Source organism: Mus caroli, chromosome 19 (assembly GCF_900094665.2).
Source record: "Mus caroli chromosome 19, CAROLI_EIJ_v1.1, whole genome shotgun sequence".
NCBI lineage: Eukaryota > Metazoa > Chordata > Mammalia > Rodentia > Muridae > Mus > Mus caroli.
In genome coordinates, this window is record NC_034588.1 from 44,066,485 (window position 1) to 44,088,215 (window position 21,731).

At 49.9% G+C, this 21,731-nt stretch overlaps 1 protein-coding gene across 3 annotated transcripts in view; it reads right to left on the minus strand.

Annotated features, from left to right (window-relative positions):
* The window catches only part of Sh3pxd2a (SH3 and PX domains 2A), a 197,129-nt gene that overhangs the window by 120,915 nt on the left and 54,483 nt on the right, over window positions 1-21,731 (minus strand). For all 3 annotated transcript variants that reach the window (XM_029472597.1, XM_029472596.1, XM_021151843.2), the window contains exon 3: window positions 11,325-11,400. In XM_029472597.1, coding sequence (XP_029328457.1) covers window positions 11,325-11,400 — 76 coding nt within the window. The remainder of the gene's footprint in view (window positions 1-11,324; window positions 11,401-21,731) is intronic.

Here is a 21,731-nt window from a genome sequence, read left to right on the forward strand (position 1 = left end):
TTGTAAGATGCTGGTTTGTAGTCTGACCAGGGCTGACCCTGACCCTGATCTATGACCTCATCACCCTTGACCCCTCCCTGACCCCCACCTGCGGTCCTTAACTGATGCTCCCTGTACTATGCACCTGAGAACTGTCTTCTTCCCTCGGCTTCTACCAAGCCGCCTTCATCCCTTACCTGCCTAGTCACCTCCAGTCTTTCCGCATGCCACACTGAAGGAGCCTTTCAAGATAGAAATCTCTCAGCCTAAAACATCTCAGCGCGAAGGGATAAGCCCCCAGCCTTATAGCATGGCCTCTGGGAACTTGCTCTGCTCAACCCTGTGGAGGTCATCAGCCCCCTTCCCTTCCCTACCTCAACCCTGTGGAGGTCATCAGCCCCCTTCCCTTCCCTACCTCAACCCTGTGGAGGTCATCAGCCCCCTTCCCTTCCATACCTTGTACTCTGGGTGGCCCGACATTGCAGGCTCAGCTTAGCCCATCCGTACTCTCACAGACCCCGTGAAGCCCATCTCCCTTCTCCTGCCTTAGTTTCCCCTCTGACACCATCAAACCTAGGCCGAGTAACTTTGTTTGAATGCGAGTTTGCGGACACCACCACTCCTGGGGACACCGGCATGTAACTGTTATCTCTAAGCACAGAGGAAAACGGTTTGACCTTGTAAAAGAACGCTGGGCTTCCATAAGGAAATTATTTATTTCCAGGCTGAAAGGGTGGGGAAGGTCATGAGTATGACAGGGGCCTGAAGTCACACCCATCACTTTGGATGGTGTTGCCAGCAAGCAAGGGAAGGGCTGGTGGCTTAGCTTAATTATGGTGCTATAGACATGAGTAGTGACCGGGCTGCACCTCAAGGCTGCTTCCAGGCTAGAGCACATTTCCTGCATGTCCAATGATCCGGGCTGTCCGAGAGTGTAGGCATCTGCTTCAACCAAAGGTTTTTGGGAAGAGTCCTGGGAGACAGCCCAGGACTACAGACCTGGGGCAGGTGTTCGGGAGGCTGACTCCCTTCTGAAGGGAACTCTAAGCAAGGGACGAAGGAGACAGAAAATTCAGACAAAGTGGCTAGTTCTTCCTGGCCCTGAAAGTGGAGATGCAGTAGGGACAGGGCTTAGGGCCCGATCCACATTCACTTTCAAGAGCAGAAAGACCCCCTGTGAAATCGCTGCCTGCGTAGACCTCGGGGATGTGGGGCTGGAAGCCTCTGGGGCCAGTCACATTTCCTGGACACAGAGGGCTCTCACCGTTCACACGCTCCTGTGGAGCTGGTACCCCTCTTCAGGGATAGCCTTCTTGGTCCCACCTCAATCTGCCCAACTCTCTCTGTGCTCAGCTGGCCTAGCCCCTTCTCCACTGCTTCATGCTGATTTTCACACACACTCCTTAGTCCCCCTTGGATCATCCTCCAGCCTGGCATCCCTGGACCCTGACCTGCCCATGCCTGCCTCAGTTCAGATGTCACCTCTACAGAGGCCTTTCTTTGGCTAACAAATCTCAGACGACCTGGGCCACCTCACTCACAGTTCTGTTTCTTCCTGATTCCTGTCACGATTGGGAATTGCTCATTTATTTGTTTTCTGGACTATCCCCACCAGAAGACAAACTTCCTGTCGGCTGTAGCCTGCCTTCTTGTTCTCGGCTATGTAAGTGCCTATAGCTGATCCCGGCACACAGTAGGTGCTTGATAAATACCTGCAGCAGGAAAGGAATGAATGGACACAGCCAAGCTCAGAGCAGCGTGCTTACAGCAGGCTTTGGGAGCCACGGGCCTCAGCTTACAGAGTGGGAGCTGTGATTACAAGAGGAGACCCAGTGCTTCCCAGAAGTATGGAGGTGCTTGATTTAGGCCTGTAATTCTGTTGACAGCTTTTATACCCCAGTGTTCCCAGAAGACACTGTCTGTCCTATCCTCATCATAGAAGTCTGTCTTTCCCCTGTCGTTTCAGGTTACCAGCAGGGTCTGGAAACTTCTTAGATGTCACGCCCCTGCCAGAGCCCAGTCATTGCTTGTTCTGGTTCCCAGATCCTTTGGGAAAAGGCTTCTTAGGCTAGTGCCTGACGGGGACGAAAGGAAACATCTAGACCTAAGCAAGACGGTCAGCTCTCCTCAGGCTAGCTAAAACCTGTCCCTCCCCCCTGCTTCCTTTAGTGCTGAACAAACACCGGATCTGTTGCACAGGGCTCCCGGGTAAAGGAGACATAAGCCAGTGTCTCTGGTTCACCCAGCACACTCCTACACTCTGGCTCCAAACGGCCTCTTCATTGAGGAACTGGTATGTAAACTGTTCAGCCAGTACAAAAGGAGCGAGCCTGGCTGCTGTCTAAAAATACCATCCTGTGAGCCAAAGAGGTCAGCATGCAGCCTTCGGGCTGCCAGTCCCTACCTTGATTCTAGTTATGGGGTTGCTTGGTGGCCCAAGCCATCTTATAGCTCCATATCTCATTCACCAGGAGATGCAAGGGGTCTTGGGAGGGGCTGACTCAGTCCTCAGGACCACGGGGCTTTCTGGAGGCCAGAGGTAAAGTGAGCCAGCACAGAGGCACAGACAGCTCGTAAGTTAAAGGTGACCCTAGCATCACCTGGGCAGACTAAGCACAGCTCTTTCTGCTCCACTGCCTGGCTTCTGAGGTCCCTGGGCCCTGGTCACAGTTGTTTGCTTTTTACATCAGTGGCTGTATACACTCCTCCCTGCTCTGCAATGACCATTTCCTCCCTCGGAGGCTCCTTGGGCCAGCAAACTCAGGATACACAGGAAATAGACTCCAGCCCCAGGATGGGTAACAGGAGATGGGTTTTCCACAGTAGTCTTTTCAAACAAGGCAGAGGGTTCCATGTAAACTGCAGGCTGCACCCAGAGGTAAGTACCCAAAAAACTCCAAGCACAGCCGGATATACACCGGAGACTACTGTCCCTGGCTCTCTAAAACTGCCACAGGTGGAGGCCTCCTAAACAGGCAGCAGACTTTTTGTTTTGGATTATCTTTCCAGAGATAACAGCCTGTGCGCCCCCCCCCGTTTAAAAAAAAAAACAGGTTTGCTTCCTGCCTGTAATAAAAATGAGGGTTCCCTAATGTCTCCAATGTCTAGGCTCCCTTCCTAGTTTGCAGCCCATGGCACGTGCACATGACATATCAAAACAATCTTGTCACCTCACAGAAACTTGGAGGGAGGGAGAACAGATGTAAAGATGCCCCCGCCACTCACATGGGCTGTAATAAAGTCTGACGTCTTTGATTCAAGACTGTTATATTTTACACGGTTAGCCATGAAGTCAGTAAGATAAACTGGCTCACAAATAGAGTAGCTTCCCTCTTGCTTGGTCTAGATGTTTCCCTTCAATCCGCCTGCCTCTGCCTCCTGAGTGCTGGGATTAAAGGCGTGTGCTACTACCACTGCCTGGCACATAGGCTTCTTTTTAATAAAACATGTAGCACGTGCCTTTAATTTCCATCACTGGGGAGGCAGATGCAGGAGGATCTCTGTGAGTTTGGAGCCAGCTTGGTCTATACAGCAAATTCCAGGACAATCAGGACTATATCGAGGGACCCTGTTTCAAATAAAACAAAAAAAACAAACAACAAAAAACCCCTAAAAACCCATCGAGGGCAACTGAAATGGTGGCATTTATCCCACGGAATTTGTTTAGGAGGCTTCAAGCCAGTTTCTTCACACAAATCAAGTTCTTCCCATAGCTCTTTGCTGGAAACAGCAGTGCCGGGCACTTGACTGTGGAATAGCTTCGCATGGGCAACGGCCCTCCTCCCCGGCCAGCTGGCATGCACACTCACTAGCATTTCTGTATGCTTAATAGGAAAATCAGTCGCTCAGGACAACAGGCGAGCTCAATTAAGGCGCCAACCGTAATACTCTGCTTTTGATAACATACTCTAGTATCGTATTTATCTAAGATGTCCCAGGACTGAAGAGGATGCTCGGCGGTTCAGAACACATCCTACTCTTACACAGCACCCGAGTTCACTTCCCAGCACCCATGCTGGGCCACTCGCAACTGCCTCTGACTCTAGTTCCAGGGCAATCTGACGGCAGCGTCGGGCCTCTGGAGACACTGCATGCATACACCAGACTGATACTCACACACACACACGTGCACATAATTTTAAAGAAAAAAAAAAAAAAAAAAAAAAAAAAAAAAAACCTGTGGGAAGTAATTTGGTGGTGGAGAATGTCTGGCCTGACCCTCCTTACAATGGAACAAAGCTACCTACTCCGCAGTCCGTGTTGGAACTGCCAGAGAGGGAGTATGGTGCCTGGTGTTTTTGCAACAATTCATGAGTATGTAATTATTTCAAAATTAAAAGTTAAAGCCAGGTACAGTCGTGCATCCCTGTAATCCCAGCACTTGGGAGGCAAAGGCAAGAAGGGAAAGAGTTGAAAGGTCATCCTTAGCTACACGGCAAGCTCAGAGTAGTACAGGCTCCGGCAGACCTATCCTGGTTGGTTTTGTTAACTTGACACTAACTAGAGTTATCAGAACAGAAGAAACCACAATTGAGAAAGTGCCTCTGCGAGACTGGTCTTTAGGCAAGTCTACCGGACATTTTAATCAGTTACAAATGTGGCAGGCGGGTGGAGGGGGTGTGTGTGTAGTCAACTGTTCCCCTGGGCAGTTGGTCCTGGGGGCAGGCTAAACAAGTCCTGGATTAGAAGCTAGTGAGTAGTGTTTCTCCACAGCCTGTTTCGGTTCCTGCTTTGAGGTTCCCATCCTGCTTGAATTCCTGTCCTGACCTTCTCAGTGATTGGACAGTTACCTGCAAGCTATAAGCTAAACTTTGTTCCCCAAGATGGTGTTTTATCATAGCAATAGAAACCCTATTTCAAAAAGAAGGGAGGGAAGGATATTTATAAAAGAAAGTCAATAGCCAGTCCTGTCAGGTTCATAACTGAAGGACTATGGCGCTCTCGGACCCCAAGAGTTCTGCATGTGCAATGATACAAAATGAAAAACACTAAATAGTTTAGTCACACACACAAAATAATTACTTGGTACCAATGACCTCAGCCGCTTAAGGCACATGGGAGGCCCTTCCAGGTCACCTGACTCCAAACAGGATATTCCTAATGCTTGAGTAACAGTGACAGCTGAGGGAGGGGCCAAGGATACTTGTGCTAGGTCTTGGGCCTGACTTGGCAGGTACAGAGGCAGCAGGGGAAGACAGAGCAGAGCCTCGCTGAGGCAGGCCATGAGATTGCTCCTTAGCCAGGGAAAGAAGCTCTACCACGTGGGGCAGGATCGGGAGGACTTCTCTCTTTTTAAATATGTGTGTGTGTGTCTGCCTATGTGTCTGTGCCTGTCTGTCTGTCTTTCTCTCCCCCCATGTCTGTGTGTGTGTGTGTGTGTGTGTGTGCGCGCGTGCGCACGCACACACACACACACATGCCTATGCGTGCCCACACTTTCCTTCCACCACATTGATCCCAGGGATTGAACTCATTTTGGTGGCAGGTGCCACTGAGCCTTCGGCTAACCCCAGAGTTGATTTTTCTCTAACCTGGGGATTAAAGCCCGTCAGTGACCCTGGAGGAAGGGATGAGGAGTGGCCAGTACAGGTCCAGGCATACGGTAGTAATTGGTTAACTGTGTGTAAATAAGGAAACTGATGAACAAGTCTAAACGCCTCACATGCCACGTGCCCAGCCCAACAACAGAAACATGGTGAGAGCTAGAGAGGACAGGGCCTTGGCTCAGAGCAAGCCACAGAGGTCAGCCAGGAAATAGGAGCGGCTCCCTCATTCTCACAATTCAGTTTGGAGGTTCAGCTTGGGGGAATCCATTCTCAGACCCCCTTCTCAGAATGCCCAAGTTTCCAAATAACACTCTGCCCTTTCTCAGCCTGAGCTGTGCATATTTCTCCCCGGGACACCTACCAGAGAGCTGCCCCTTGTTTGTGGGCTCCACACCTTCTAGTTCCTTCCATGGGCTCTTCATTCCCAGAATCCAGCAAACAAGTTTTAATGCAGGTGAAAACAACTTGGGGAGCCTTACAGGCAATGCATGCACCTCCAACCTTTATACAGGATTTAATTGATATTCAAATATCAGGCTTTGGCCAAACCCTGCCTCTACCACATCATTGGCTCTACTCACAGACCTCCCTCCCCTAAACCCTATTCCTGGCCCCGGTGCCACTGTATAATGTCCTGCCTGTCCCCTAAGAGGCACTGGGTACCATCAGGAGCCAGTGTCTCTCAGATGAAGATTCTATCATAGGTACACTGAGTGCTCACTACCTTGCAAAACCACAGGCTGGTCTGAAACACAAGGTGTGCCAGTCCTGCCCAAACACATCCCCAGCCCGTGTCCCAATCCCAAGATGCATTGCTCCTATGCAGGATTTCCTACCATTTGCCTGGCAGCTGAGTGAGCATGCTGGCAAAACCTCGGGTTCTTTGAGTTCCTCTCCTTTTGCAGATACCAGCCAGACCTTTCAAGTCCCCAGCCATGAGCCTGCAGTCAGGTGGGCCAGAAGGAGGTAGCTGGACTGGAGCTTGGAGTATATATACTCCAAACCCTTCCGGGGCAGCACAAATGCTCGGTATGCCCTGGCACCTCTGGAACTAGAACTGAGCTCCTCTGGGGGTAAACTATGCCCTTTGCTACTCCCTGGAGCTTTCCTTACCATGAGTCCTTACCATGAAATCTCAGGTGAGACACAATGCTGCTAGAGCCGTCCTTGTGGCTGTCTGAAGCGCATGGGGTGTGTGTTTTGTTAAGCCTTTGCCGCTAGGATGACCCACCCTCCCAACTCTGGGAGAATCAGCAGGTGACCTCAGACACCATCTCAAAAGGTAAGGAGGAGAAACAACTTTGTGTCCAGAGACACACACAAGACCTGCTCTTACAATGAGACGGGTGACTCGACAGAGGGATATTCACAAAAGAGAGAGCATTCCTGAGTCACCCGCGGTTGAATCCACATCTCAAGCTAAAACAGGTATCCAGCTACTAAACAGGCCCTTTCCCAATGGCCTCTGCCCAGGGGCTACCCCTGGAGACTGAGTGCACAAAGAACAGGAGTCCAAGGCACAGAGCCAATGAAAGGAGGGCTCAGAGGGAGCAGGGCTAAGTTTCTCTCGACAACACTCCCTACTATGCCTGGTCACATTTATATGGTGGTTGAAAGGTATCTTGTGTGTGACTTTTCTGGTGAGGTGACTCAGGGAGGTAGTGGCACCTGCTGCCAAGACTGCGTTCACTACCTGGGAAGAACATGCTAGAAAGAGACAACCAGTTCACGTTTTCTTCTGACCCCATAAGCACACCATGGCTTGCACCCACCCCCTCACAGGAAATTAACAAATAGAATACATTTCTTCAAAGATTAATTTTATTTTTAATTATGTTCACAGGGTGGGGGTATCTGTGTGTAGGTGACTGCAGAGGCCAGAGGTTTTGGATCCCCTGGAACTGGAGTTACTGATCTGCCCCACATAGGTTCTGAGAACTGAACTTGGGTCCCTGCAAGACCATCTCTACAACACCCACCTCCTTCTAAAACTTGTTTTATAATGTATTCTTTGAGTGACCGGTTCTCACTATGTAGCCCTGGCTGGCCTGGTACTCGAAGAGATCCTCCTGTCTCTGTCTCCCAAGCGCTGGGACTAAAGGTGCCTGGCTGTACCTCTCCCTTTCTCTTTAAAGAGCTACCTTCTCTGGGAATTAACCATGAGCCAGGCACTATGCAAATGAGTCTCACGTGACCTGAGTCCTCACTCAAGTCCTAAGAATGGAACTGGACTTCAGTGGGGCCTCAGTTGAGCTGGGTTCCCCCAGCATGAGGGACAAAGGAGTCTGGCCAGAAATGGGGGTCTCATCTCTGTAGTCCCAGCACTTAGAAGGATGAGGGGACAGGACTGCTTTGAGTTCAAGGCCAGCCTGAGCTACCTAGAGTCTAGAATCCTAGAGTCTAACCTAGGATTCAAAGTGAGATCTTATCTCAAATAAGGACCACCAAAAGATCAGACAAAATAGTCCTGGTGTTTGCTAACCAGACTGAGTCCTTATACAAATCGCTCAGCCTGCCTTAACTTCTAGTTCCTAGTCAGTAAAACAGAAACAATAACTTCAGGTCACATCAAATTATGTATGTGACTGCGAGGTGGGAAAGCCTAGGCAAACGCGGGGCATGGTGACAATAAGGACTAACAGTTATTGACCCTTTGCTAGGCGACAGCCACAGTTCTGAGCACCTGGGCTGCATCAATCCATTCTTCCCTTTCCCACTGCCACATGGGGTAGATGCCATTATCACCCCATTTTCCAGACGAGTAAACTGAGGCACAAAGTTACTACAGCTGGTAACTGACAGAGCTTAAGTTTCCAAGGATGAATGCAGGCAGTCTGAGACATGGAACTAAGTTGGTGGTACTCAAGCCATGCCCTCCAGCCCCACATGAGGTCTCAGGCCCCTTCGTTGGGCCTCCTCTGACTTCCTCACGTAGCTTACAGGTTCTTTCTCTCTGTGCTTCTCATGGGGTCACACTCGGTATCACATAGTGACACAACAGAGAGGGTCACATCCTAATTTTTTTTGAGACAGGGTTTCTCTGTGTAGCCCTGGCTATCTTGGAACTCACTCTGTAGACCAGGCTGGCCTCAAACTCACAGAGATCTGCTTGCATCTGCCTCCCTCCCAAGTGCTGGGATCAAAGGCGTGCGGCACCACTCTCAACTTTAAGTCATTCTTATGGTAGAAATGCTCGTGTCTCTCACTATTTCAAGGGTTCCTTGGGTGAAAAAAAAATCTTTGAAGTAGCTGGGATACCCTCACCCTAGCCCCTCAGCCTGGCATAGTCAGCTCCTCTCCTAAGCATGGCTGGCAGGATGACAAACTCTTTCCTTGTAGCGTTGGCCAGAGACAAGAGTAGAAGCCCCCCCACCCCCAATCCTTCCTGAGAAAATAGGCAGCTTCAGGTCCCAGGGCCAAGTCCAGCACTTGTGTGATAATGATGACCTCATGTTCCTATGGGACACACGTTCACCTACAACATCCCAGCTGGACAGCCCTGCCCTGGGTGGGTGCAGTATCCAAACTGTTGCAAGAATTTAAGAATGTTGCAGACCCAGATGTTGGACACCCTAAATGCCCTGGACTCAGTGCAAAGTCGCTGTCTGGTCTTATGACTCAGAGGCCGATGGAGGAAGCAGGGGTGAGACACTTGCTCTCAAAGGTTAGTTCTTGTCTTGCCCAAACTGTCTAGGCTCTTAGCTCCGGATCCCCAGAGCCGGTTCCTTCTCTATAAGCCTAGTACGAGGTCCTGAAGATGTGTAGCCTTTCCCGCTGTAAGGGTCTGGTAAGAACACCCTTCAGAGGGCCTTTAGAGGCCACTCCTCATGTGAGGTACCTGCTCTCAATCAACAGTAGGGACTGACTTCAGGCCACTAATGTCTAACTGATAACTCATCCAGGAGGCTGGCCTGTGAGGGTCCAGGGTCAGCATTAATCTAGTAGGAAGACCTCTGTGAAGGGAACTGTCCTGAGGACCAGCAGAATCTACTGGCTTGAGGTCCCAGAAAGCCAGAGGGCAGTATCCCCCTCGTGGTTCGGGGCAGAGCCCTGAGTTCATGCCTAGCTCTGCCATTTTCAAGGGTACTTAATTAACCTCTGGATCCTAGCAGCGTCCCCCGTCATGAGAAGCGATAATACAGCTCTCAGTAGGAACAGCTCTCTGAAGTAATGATGAGGAAGCGTGCTATAATCACATTATAGGCCTCTACTCAGACTCCAGACATCCCAGTAACAGCAGGTCACGGCTTACCGGAGATATGTTTCTCTAAAATACATATGATTGATTGCATGAAACAGGTTCCAAACGGTGCTGCAGGGACTGGCTAAACCGAGCTGGGTTCAAATCCTGTCTCTGCTACCTCACAGGTGTGCTAGGGAAGTACAACACATTAGGCCTATGGGAGATCAAGAATCGGGGAGTATGCTCAATTTGGGGGGGGTGGGGCAGTTGTTCTTGTGATTAGCAATCCTTTTCCAGGTGAACTTAAGTCTCTCTGTGGTTCTGCATTGTTTGGTTAGTCTATGATACTTTTTAACTTAAGAAAATTATATATACATCTTATATATATATGTGTGTATATATAATATATATATATTTCATATAAAATATATTTAAAATTACACACACACACACACACAGAGACATATGCACCAGACAGTGGTGATTCATGCCTTTAATCCCAGCACTTGGGAGGGAGAGACAGGCGGATCTCTGAATTTGAGGCCAGCCTGGTCTACAGAGCGAGTTCCAGGACAGCCAGGGCTACACAGAGAAACCCTGAATCAACAATATTTTTTTTATGTGTATGAGTGGTTTGTTTGCATGGACATCTGTGTGCCTCAAGCCCAAGGATGCTGGGAGAGAATCTGGATGTCACGGGGGCAGGGTACGGACGTTACTGGACATCTGAAACAGATGGTTGGGAGCTGCCCTGTGGGTGCTGAGAATTGAACCTGGGCCCTCTGGAAGAATACCCAGTGCTCTTAATTATTTAAGAAGGAGTCTCTCGTGTAGCCCAGTCTGGGACCCACTATATTCCTAAGGCAGATCTTAAACTACTATTTCATTTGTATTATATGTGCATGGGGCAGGGGTGGGGTCGCACTCGGAGGTCAGAGTGCAGCTTGGAGAAGTAGAAGGCTCTCTACTTCCACTGTGCAGGTCCTGGGCATCAAACTCAGGTCTTCAGGCTTGCTGTCAAGTGTCCTCTTTTTTTTTTTTTTTTTTTTGGTTGTTGTTTTTGTTTATTTTGTTTTGGTTTTTCTCGACAGAGTTTCTCCGTATAGCCCAGGCTGGCCTTGAACTCAGAAGTCCGCCTGCCACTGCCTCCCAAGTGCTGGGATTAAAGGCGTGCACTACCACGACCGGCAAGTGTCCTTACCAAAGCCACCTCACTGGGCCCATGCTCAGCTTGGGAGTTTTGTTTTGTTTTGCTGGGGAATGGCTATGAAGCTCAGAGTGGCCTCCAAATCTTCATCCTCCTGCCTCTGCCTGCCTTTTGAGTACTGGAATTATACACACATCCCATCCTCTCAGACAGAGCCTTTTTATGACGATAACAAGTTCAAGAGCCTCAGAAACTCCCCAGAAAGTATAAACCAGGGGCTGGCAGAAATGATTCCAGAGTGGCCAGGGAAGCGAGATGGAGGACAGTGGCCTTCAAACCTGAGGCTTGCAGATCCTTTGTGGGAGTGGTTAACCCCTGCCAAAGGCGGCCTCTTCCGGCCTTGCTGGGGGAGGCTTCTCCCAGTCCCTGGCAGCCCTCCACGGGGGGGGGGGGGGCACGGGGAGCTTACCTGGAAGAAAGGGGATAATCCTTTGCTTCGGATCCTTCTGGCCACCTTCAATAGGAAACTTATCCAGAAGCTGCATCTGGGGAGACAGACAGACAGACAGACAGACAGACAGGCTTGAGAACACTGAACAGCATCAGCACCCCACCAGTGTGCTCACACGGATGATAAAAAAAAAAAATCCCTCATTTCACGGCCCATTAACAAACCACATGGAGCTTGAGAGAAGGCCAGAGCTCTCCATGCATCAAAGGGGGTGCCTGCACCATCTCAGCAAAGGGAGGGGGCTGGAGACACCGGGGAGTGAGGTTGGGCCGGAGACCAACAAGCCTGTAGGCCAGACTGAGGTTTCCAGATGCGCCTTTGGGCCCAGTGCCTTCCTACTGCATCCGTCTGTTGGGTGAATACTTCAGCCACCTGCATATCCCAAACCTTCCTGGGCCAGGAATGGAGGAAAGGCCCACCTGATACTCCAGACAGACCACCCACCTTCCAGAACTGCTCTGAAACCCCAGGAGCAGATGTTATTTTAACCACAGAACCTGAGCTATTGCATGGCCCTCATGGCTTGGGACCCCTTTTCTCCGCTTCTTCCTTCCCACCCTGAGCTCACTACTGTTTTTCCAGGGACGAGCCCTCTGGAATGGCTTCCAGGACCCTGCGGGAACAGCTGTTTCTCCCTTTGCTATTCTGGGCTCACGTTCTGTGTGAACTGGAAGAATCCAGGGAAGCAGGACAGACAAGGCTGGGTCCCTGCCTGTGAGCGGCTGATGCTGAGGGCTGCAGCTCGGATGGCAGCTGTGTGACCTGGATCAGGCTCCTCCTTGGCAGGGTGAGGATCTGTCATGCATCCCTAAGGTCCATTTACCCCTCCCAAGTCTGCAGATGCTCGCTGATCGGGGGACTAAGGACACAGGACATTAGAGAAAGCAATGTTTGCCCGCAGGGTGTTCTACATTCTGGTGCAGGAAGACCGGCAATAAACAAATCGGTCATTTGTCAGGGAAGATATAAAGAAGAAGAAAGACAGTTGAATTATCTACGTAAGACGTGGCTCTTTTGTTTGGGGTGCTGAGGAAGATGTTACCAATCCACAGGCAAAGACCCCCAGGAGGTGAGGAAGCAGAGCACTATGGGTAAGATGCCTTCCAGGAAGGGAACCCTTAGTGCAAACCACTGGGAAAAGCCAGTGTGGCTGGCATGGTGTGAGGCGGGCAGAGGGACCGGCAATAGGATGCTCGAGGCAGGACGGGGTGTGATGGCCCGGTGCATCCCGAGACACTAAAGGGTTTTATGGAGAGGAGGGGAGTGGTCGATCGTTCTTTGGGAAGAAGGATCAGTTAGAGCGTAGTGAATGAGCCACAGGGTAGAAATGCCTGGGGCCAAGGTGTGGGAAAGGTTCTGTGCCGAACTGAGCCTGCGTGCATGCGTGTCTGTGTGCGCATGCGCGAGCATGCATGCCCCACACATGAATGTCCATTCATTTATCAGCTTTAACACATGGTTTTAGGACTGTCTCTTTCATAATCATTACTTAATCTCCATGGAGCATTTAGAGCCCACATAGAAAGAGTTAGGTGGATTCCACTCAGAGCAAGATTGTACCATAGTCAACTTTCACTTCCCAAATAGGTATTTAGCCAAAGCTGGCTCATGGGTTTTAATGCTCTAACTTCAGCTCCGGAACATTTAATAATTCCTTGTTGCTACCTTTAAATACAACTGTCGGAGTACAGCATTATAAGCCTGTACGTGGGAGTTCTGGGATACGTTTTGAAATGGATATCGCAGGCTCGAACCCTTGATTTCTGCACCCCTCTTGTGCTTTTGTGCATTTCCCTCTGTACCACCGGAGTCGTTCTTGCTCAGTGTGGAGAAATTAGAAATTACAAAAGCAGCCGTGTGTGGGGTCTGTGGTGAAGGAAGCTTGATGGCTTATAATCTCAGCCCTGGGGAGGCCGAGCCACAAGGATTGAGAGTTCAGGGCCGGTCTTGCTGTATAACGAGATTGTGTCTCAGGAACACACAAATGAAGAAACAAAAATTGTTCAAGAAAATTTAAAGGGGAAAGAGTCACTTAATTTAGTTCCCCTAAAAACCAACACTAATGTTGGGGGGGTGGCAGCATGTATCCTTTTAAGCACGTTTCTATGCGCGTAACTAAGATGACCTCATCAATCCTCCTGTGCCACGCATTGAACATTTTTTCCACACAGATGCATACTTCTATATTAGCATTTTTGTTCATGCTAAGCAAGAGCTTTACCTCTGGGCTACATGCCCAGTTCTTATGTCAATATCAACATTCCAGTTGGGTTATGTTTTTTTTTAAAGACTTGTTTATGTATATAAGTACACTGACACTGTCTTCAGACACATCAGAAGAGAGCATCAGATCCTGCTACAGGTGGCTGTGAGCCACCATGTGGTTGCTGGGAATTGAACTCAGGACCTCTGCAAGAGCAGTCAGTGGTGCTCTTAACCGCTGAACCATCATCTCTCCAGCCCCCAACATTCTGTTGGTCTATGTAGCTCAGGCTAGCCACCCAGCCAAATACAAGATTACCTGTGTACATAGTATATGCCACCATGCCTGACCATACTGCCTTCTTAAATTATGACAGAGAATTCCAGTGTCTGACTGGCCCACAGCTCATTTAACCCATCACCCCATTGCTGTATGCTGTTTCTCACCTCTCATTACTATATACAGCATTACAATAAACATCTTTGTACCACATGTCTCAAAATGCTTCCTTAATAACAACATATTCTTTTCAATTTCATCCTCTGAGTATTTATAAGTGATTTTTTTCTCCCAAAATATTGAGGATAGATAATACCATGCATAGACCAGACCTGGGGCCTCCAGGTACTGACTCCACAAGGTGTCCGAGGTGGCGCTTTGAGGACACAGGAAGGCCCAACCAGACACCTGGGTATGGAGGGATATGCTTCTCTGAACTCTCTGGAACTAGGGTGTGCACGGGTCACAACAAGATGTAGGATCTCATCTAAGTGGCTGTACCACTGAGGAACATGAGAGGGTCTTCTTATACAGCAAGCCTGGCCACTATACAGCCCAGACTGGCCTGGAACTCTCAGTGTTCCTGGCTTTCTTTCCCTTCGGACTGCCCTTCTCCTCTGTGCCCCGATTTTTCTAAGTTCTAGTTTCTCTTCGTGGAACAGACTTAAATTACCCTCCAGCTCTACCACTTGTAGAGTCTCTGACTCCAATCTTGTCTTTTGGGTCTCAGATTCTGACTCACGCTAACTGTGCACTGGGAAGGTGGGGCTAGGAGAAGTGGACAGGGAGGGACACAGGATATTCATGCCTTCAGTCCTGTCCTTCTAGATAACAGGCCCTCTCCATGCTAGGCTGGAGTCAGATGTCAGCAGGGCACTCTCACGCTGGGGTTACACAGCCTTGCTCGTGCAGGCAGACAGGCAACTGTGAGCCAGGAGAATGCAGCCCTGGTTCAGAGCCCAGGCCCCTCTCTCCGGCTCCAGTGTGCCATGGAAGTGGCTGATGTACGGACTGTCTTGTTACACAGCTATACCACTGCATTACCCACAGGGGACTCTGTCCACACATGACACTGCCCACTTGCAATGCAACCAGCACAGGTCGAGATGGGCTGTACATGTAAAACACGATGGACAAAGGGTATAAAAGAGAGGGAGGGAGGGGAGGGGAGGGGAGATAGAAAAGGGGAAGGAAGGAGGGAGGAGAAGGGGAAGGGAGGGAAGTTTATAAAATTAAGACTTTATACTGGGGCAGAAGAAATGGATCTGTAATTAAAGGTCCCGGTTGTTCTTTCAGGGGACTTGGGTTTGATTCTCAATACAGCTCAGAGCCATGTGTAACTCTAGTTCCAGGGAATCCAACACCTTCTTGTGGCTTCCTCAGGCATGCACACATGTGATACACAGACACACATTCAGGCAAAACACACACATACATCATTTTTTAAAAGAAGAATTTGATGTTGATTGTATGTCGAGAATATTCCAGAACATATAAATAAAATATTTACACCTGTTGTATTTTAAGTGTGTGTGTGTATGTGCTCGTGTGCACGTGAGTGTGCAAATGAGTGCACATGTCAGTGGAGGCCAATGGCCTCAGAGCTCCTGGCCTAGAGTTACAGATGCTTGCAGGAATACAACACAAACTCCGGCCCTCTGCAAGAATAGCAAGTATGCCTAACCACTGAGCCACCTTCCCAGCTCCCAAATAAAACTAGTTTAAATATTAATTTCACTAGCTACCAGAAGTTGCTTTTATTGGGTGTGTGTCTCATGTTGTACTTCCTGTTGAAGGCTTCTGGGTGAAGAAGACTGACTCAGTCTTGACAATGAGAATCACATCCCGGTTGCCTTCCCGGCTGAAGTGCAATCTAAATTTCCACTGTGGGTTTTATGTACCTTCTAGGGGTGCAGGGTCATCTGATAGCCTGGCAAGAGTAGGAGCAGACTTGAGGTTTCCTCTAGATGGCTTTAGGGGGTGAGGGTACCCTTGTAGGGGCTCACTGGCTCCCTCTTCCTATATAGCAAGCAGATCTTCCTCTTGGTATACCTCTGGCTTAGTCCAGCACACCCACTTGGCACCCCAGCCAAGATGAGACCGTCTGCTGAGTTCTGGGTCCTCAGGTCTTCCCCAAAGCTGTGAGCCTCCGGCAGGCTCACTCCACACTGGTAGCCCTCAGGTGTAGAGCCCAGGTACCCGACACTTAATCCACCTCAACTAAGCTAACAGAACCTTGGAGTGGGCCCTCCCACTCACCGAATCACACAGTCCGTGTGCCATGAACGCAAAGCCTAGATAACCAGTCAGGGATGTTCTCTGTTTGAAGGTTGCCTTTCAAAGAAGTCAAAAGCCCTGGCCCTGAGTCCAGGGCAAACCAAATAAAGGCAGCCTAATGGAGTTAAGCCAGCAGCATGTGACGCCCACAGTGTGCTGTCTCAAACGGCAGCAGTTAAAGGTCTAGGCTTAAGATGGATGGATGGTAGACAGTGGGCCCAACTGTGCTAGATAGCCAAGCTGCAGTGTCTGATGTGTAAGGTTGGACTCCACGGAGATAAACATACTGAGGGGCTATGACCTGGACAGACCTAGCCAGGCTTTCATGAGGAGGAAGTCTAGGAGCATGGACAGGGAGAAGGGTTTCACTCAGCCTGGAGTTCTGCTGTGACCATCTTTCCAGACGAGTAGATTCCCCCCATCTCCCAGAAGGCCCTCAGTCAGGCTGGAAGAAAAGCAGATCTCATTGCCTGGGTCCTTCTTGGAGAGGTTCCTGGCTAGTGCAGCCTTTGCAACCAGCTGCAACCTCTTGAGCCAGGTCTGTTTATCTAAGGGGTGGGTTGTGAGAGATACTGGACAGCCTGGTTCCAGGAGCTGTCTCAGCCTGGGAAAGCTGATTAGACAGCTCCCTTTGGGCAGGGCTCTGCAGCAATAAACACTGGGGAGAGAGAAGGTGGGTCCCACCCAACTAGGGCACGTTTGTAACCTAAGAGGCCCAACTGCTCGCCCGCCTGCTGGGAGGGAGGAGTTCCCAGTGAGTTTGCCCAGTTAAACTCCAGTGTTTCAACCTTAGTCCCTCTTCTACCTAAGGGACAAAAAGAACATTGCTGGGAGCTACTGAGCTCTTTGACCCACAAATTCCAATACAAAAAAAAAAAAAAGAGCAAAGAAGCCTTGAGGGTCCATTTGTCTGTCTGTGGTGCCCACTGTGGACTTAGCAGTTCCAATGTTAGATGCTGGGGTCTCTGAGAATCACAGAGACAGAGGTAGGAAGTATAAGCTAGAGACTCCCAGAACTTTAGAAGCAGGAAACCTCAAGGCCAGCCTTGGCCACATACCAAGGCTAGCTCCAAAAACTCCAAGCCAAATTAGATCAGACAGTGATAGCGAGTGCAGCTTTCCTGGTGAGACCTGCCCTAAGAGCCCTCTAGGATGGTCCCAGACAAAGGTCACCACCTCCCCTCTTTGATAGTACTTCCTATTTATTTATCCTAGTTGACTAATTGACACAGCCTTTTGTGATTTATATCCCCCCCCAACCCCTATCCCTCTTTGAGACCACAGGGTTTATAGAGATCAATCAAGCCTGGAACCCACTATGTGCTTGAGGCTGTCCTTGAACTTCTGATCTTCCTGTCTCCACCTGCTGAGGTTACCAAGCATGCACAACCAATCCTGTTTTATTTTGTTTTGTGGTACTTGGGATCAAAGTCAGGGATTTGGGCATGTGAGACATTCTCTACCAACTAACTGAGCTACAGCCTCAGCCCCATGGTTTGCTCATACTCTTTGCCCCTGAACAGTTAGGCATCCTTGTTGACCCACTGAAGCTATACAAACAGCAGACAGGGAAGGGCTGAGTGCCTCTAAAGTGATTATCCACAAATCCTCTTATTGGGGAGACAAGGGAGTGCAGATGAATTCTCTGCTCCAATTAGATCTGACATCAAATGTCAACATACATTTCAGGATTCGTTATCCCATGGCCTCAGAGCAGTTTGCCGAGAAGGCTCTCTTGCCTTCTAAATTAGCCCAAGTCTTGTCAAAAATCAATTAACTCACGTCTATTTCAGGATTTTGTGCTTTCCATGACCTGATATTACTTGATTTCTGTAGAATTTTGATAAGTCTTAAAAATAAGTCTCTCTCCTTCAAAATTAGTCATTCTAGATCCTATGCAATTAAAAAAAATTTAGGTTGATTAATCTCTATAAAACAGTGGTTCTCAACCTTCCTAATGCTGCGACTCTTTAATACAGTTCTTCATGTCTGGGTGACCCCCCCCAACCATAAAATTATTTTCATTGCTTCTTCATAACTAATTTTGCTACTGGTATGAATTGTAATTAAATGTCTGCTTTCTGATGGGTCTTAGGTCACCCCTGTGACTAGGGGTCAGACTCACAGGTTTAGAACCACTGTCATAAAATAAAAGCTCCCGAGGTGGGGGAGGAGGAACACATAGAATTCACACCCCAATTCAGGGGAAATAACTTTTTTTTTTTTTTGTAAAACAGGGCCCAGGCTAGCCTCGAACTCACTTTGTAGAGCAGGTTAGCCTGGAACTCAGAGAGCCACTTGCCTCTTCACCCTAAGTGCTGGGACTAAAGGCGTGCTATCACATCCCTCATAACAGTTATCTTAACAATTGAGATTCCACTTTTTAATTTGGGCAGCAAGTATTGTCAATGAAGATTTTACATAGTTTAACTTGTTATGTTATTTGTACACACACATAGAGGGAGGGAGGGAGGGAGGGAGGGAGGGTGACTTACTTCAGAGCCTGTTGGAGCAGCAACGCTCAGTGAACAGCTATCTCCACCCAGTCAGGCGGAGCTGAATGGAGCTGTCGCCTCCCGAGGCTCCAGAAAGCAACCTTCCCATGTCTTGTCAGCTTCTAGAGGCCACTCTCACTTCACACATAACTCCCCCCCCATGTCACCTCCAACGTGGTAGTGTGTTATGACAGAGTCTTGCATAGCCCAAGCTGGGCTTGGTCTAAACCACGTGATGTAATCGAGGATGGCTGTGAACTTCTGCTCTTCCTGCCTCCACCTCTCAATTCAGGCAAGGGTAACCTCGGACAGTTTACATGGTCCTGGAGTTTAACCCAGGACACCGCATGTGCTAAGCAATCTCTCCACTAACTGAGTTACGCCCCCAGGCCACCAGGCCTGACTGTGTTATTTTGCCATCGGGACTTGGCCTTGTCAGGGCTCTGCTGCTCATCTCTCTCGCCAGTTTCTGGTGATTCAGGCCACACAAGACACTCCATGGCTTTCAAAGACCTTTGTCTTCACATGCCTCTGCCTGTGGCCCAGTGTCCCTTTAGGAGATTGCCGGTCTTGCTGCACAGGAGGCCTGACCTATTCCAATTCATCTCAATAAATCACGCCTACTTGGACTCTAGTTCCAGACACGGTCGTCCTGAGGTCCTGCGGTTTACGTGTCAGTGTACAGAATGGGTAGCAGATCACTCTTCATCTCCCCGCCACACACACACACACACACACACACACACACAACCTTAAGACAATGTATAACCACTAAAGGGAACATTTGGCCTGCTCCTCCCATAGGCCTGGCTGGAGTCACCGTGGTGGGGCACAGCGATTTAGTTAACATGAAGAATAAACATGGCTGAGATGATAGGCACACACAGATCGGTTTCCGTATCTGTTAGGCAGGGACAGCAATGCAGTCTGACCAGTAGTCTCCAATCTGAGGTCCAGGAGGCAGTGGGTAGACTGGGGAGCAGATGGTGGGAGTTGTCTGGGCCAGGCCCTACTTAGCTGTGAGTATCCAGGGCCTCAGGGAGCTGCCCAGCTGGTGTGCGTGGGCCAGACTCAAGAGTGGAGACCTCAGCGCATCCCAGGAGTTCAGCCAGTGTGTAAGGTTGGCCGGGTCATGTGTTACATTTAACATAGTGGAGGCTGGGCCAATCCTCCAGCACCTGCTGAGGGAGCCGCAGAGAAGGACATCAATGGCTAGCTGACAGTATTATCCCAGCTAGACTGTGAGCCTTCACCCTGGAGCCTGGAAGTACGGTACCCAAGCAGGCTGGCTACCCCAGTCTACTCCCGTGGGCTCATTTTCCCTGCATACATGCAGGAGAAAGAGTTGAGAGGAGGAGGGTTCCAGCTCCAGTCTGTCGAGGACTTGCTGACCCTGGATACCCTCTCTGGGCATCAGTAACCCCACTGGTGAGCTAGCTGCTGTGTTCATATCCACGCTGTAACAGAAACATTCCAGAAAGAGCTGCTAAATCCCAGGCACACTATTCTATCCCTTCCCTCTCCCTTGAGCAGCAGAGGTTTGCGAGTCAGTCACAGTTCATTAACAAAAGCAGTGCAGGCAGGAACACAGGGCAGGACAGGAACCTGGAGGCAGGAGCTGATGCAGAGGCCATGGAGGGTGCTGCTTACTGGCTTGCTTCTCACGGCTTGCTTAGCCTGCTTTCTCATAGAACCAGAACCACCATCCTAGGGATGGCCATACCCACAACGGGCTGGGCCCTCTTCCCTCAATCACTGATTTAAAAACTGCCCTACAGGCTTGCCTGCAGTGTGACCTTATGGAAGCCTTTTCTTACTTGAGGGTCCCTCCTCTCTGAGGACCCTGGCTTCTGTCAAGTTGACATAAAACTAGCTAGCACCAGAGTGGTGTGTGGGTTAAGTGAGCTACTGCAGATTTACTGAGCTGTTTGAAGACAGTGACTCCTGACTCCTTGGTGCCATCCCATCTCTATTATAACCCTTTAGCTTTCAGGAAAATGGAGAGCCTGCTGGACCCAAGCCATCTCCTCCTGTCAGTGGCTGAAAGGCCTTTAGGATCCATCCTCCATGACTTACAACCCTTAGCATCCTAAAACTCTTAGCTTCATCCCAGCACGTTAGTCCACACAACTCCAGCTGTCCTTGGCCATGAGGGAAGGGCAGGCATAATGCTAGGGCAGTAGAGCACTAGGAAAGCTGGTAGGCAGAGGTGTGGACTTGTCCAGCTTCCAGCCTGGCCTGGGAGGAGAGAGCAGGCCACAGCATGGTAAACCACTAGAGAGCATGCAGCCTCCCTGCTCCCAAGCCTACAGTGAGCCACTGCTGGCACTCCCAGGCTCTTCCTCCTTCAATCCTAGGAAGGTGGCCCATGCTGAAGGGCCCTGATCCTAAGGAGGGCAGGCAGGGGTGCGGTGGGCAGGGTGAGGACAGGGCTGAATCTGAGAGGAGGAAATTGGACTTCCTGCTCAAGGCAGCAGGGAGTCCCTGGAGGACTCTGAGCGGAGGAGGAACACACTGAAAGTGGAATTCTACAAAGACACATCTGGCTTCTTCATAGGCTAGGGGGCGGTAAAAGAGACATTTGGGGGAAGGGAGCAGATGGCCAGAGGAACGCTATGCCAGGTCAGGGTAAGGCTGATTACAAGCACACAGAGAGTGAAGTTTGCTGGGTGCAGGCTGTGGTCAACCAGCTTCCCCCCCGGCCCCCACCCCCAGGGGTCTGCAGTCCCTTAACCCTGCCAGAGACCTCTCTTAAACTCTTCCCAAAGTTGCCAACAATTCTCTCTCCCACATGAACCTTCCAGAATATTCCCTACCCCTGCCAACAAAAGTAAAAGAGGGACGGGGCCCTGAGGATGGGAGAAGGGGGTGGTGGTGAGCAGCATGGAGTCCACCCTCAGCCCTGCCTTCTGATCCTTATCTTCCATATGGCCAAGACTGTGGTTCCCAAACTGCCCTGGGTACCACAGGATCAAATCCTGCCCAGAATTTGGGACAGAGACCCCAAGGCCAATCCCTGGGGTCAAACTGCTATCCAAGGCAATAAGATTGTGTTCTGGTCTGTAACATGCCCTCCTGATGGGAAGAGGCCAGGCAGGTCATTTTTTTTTT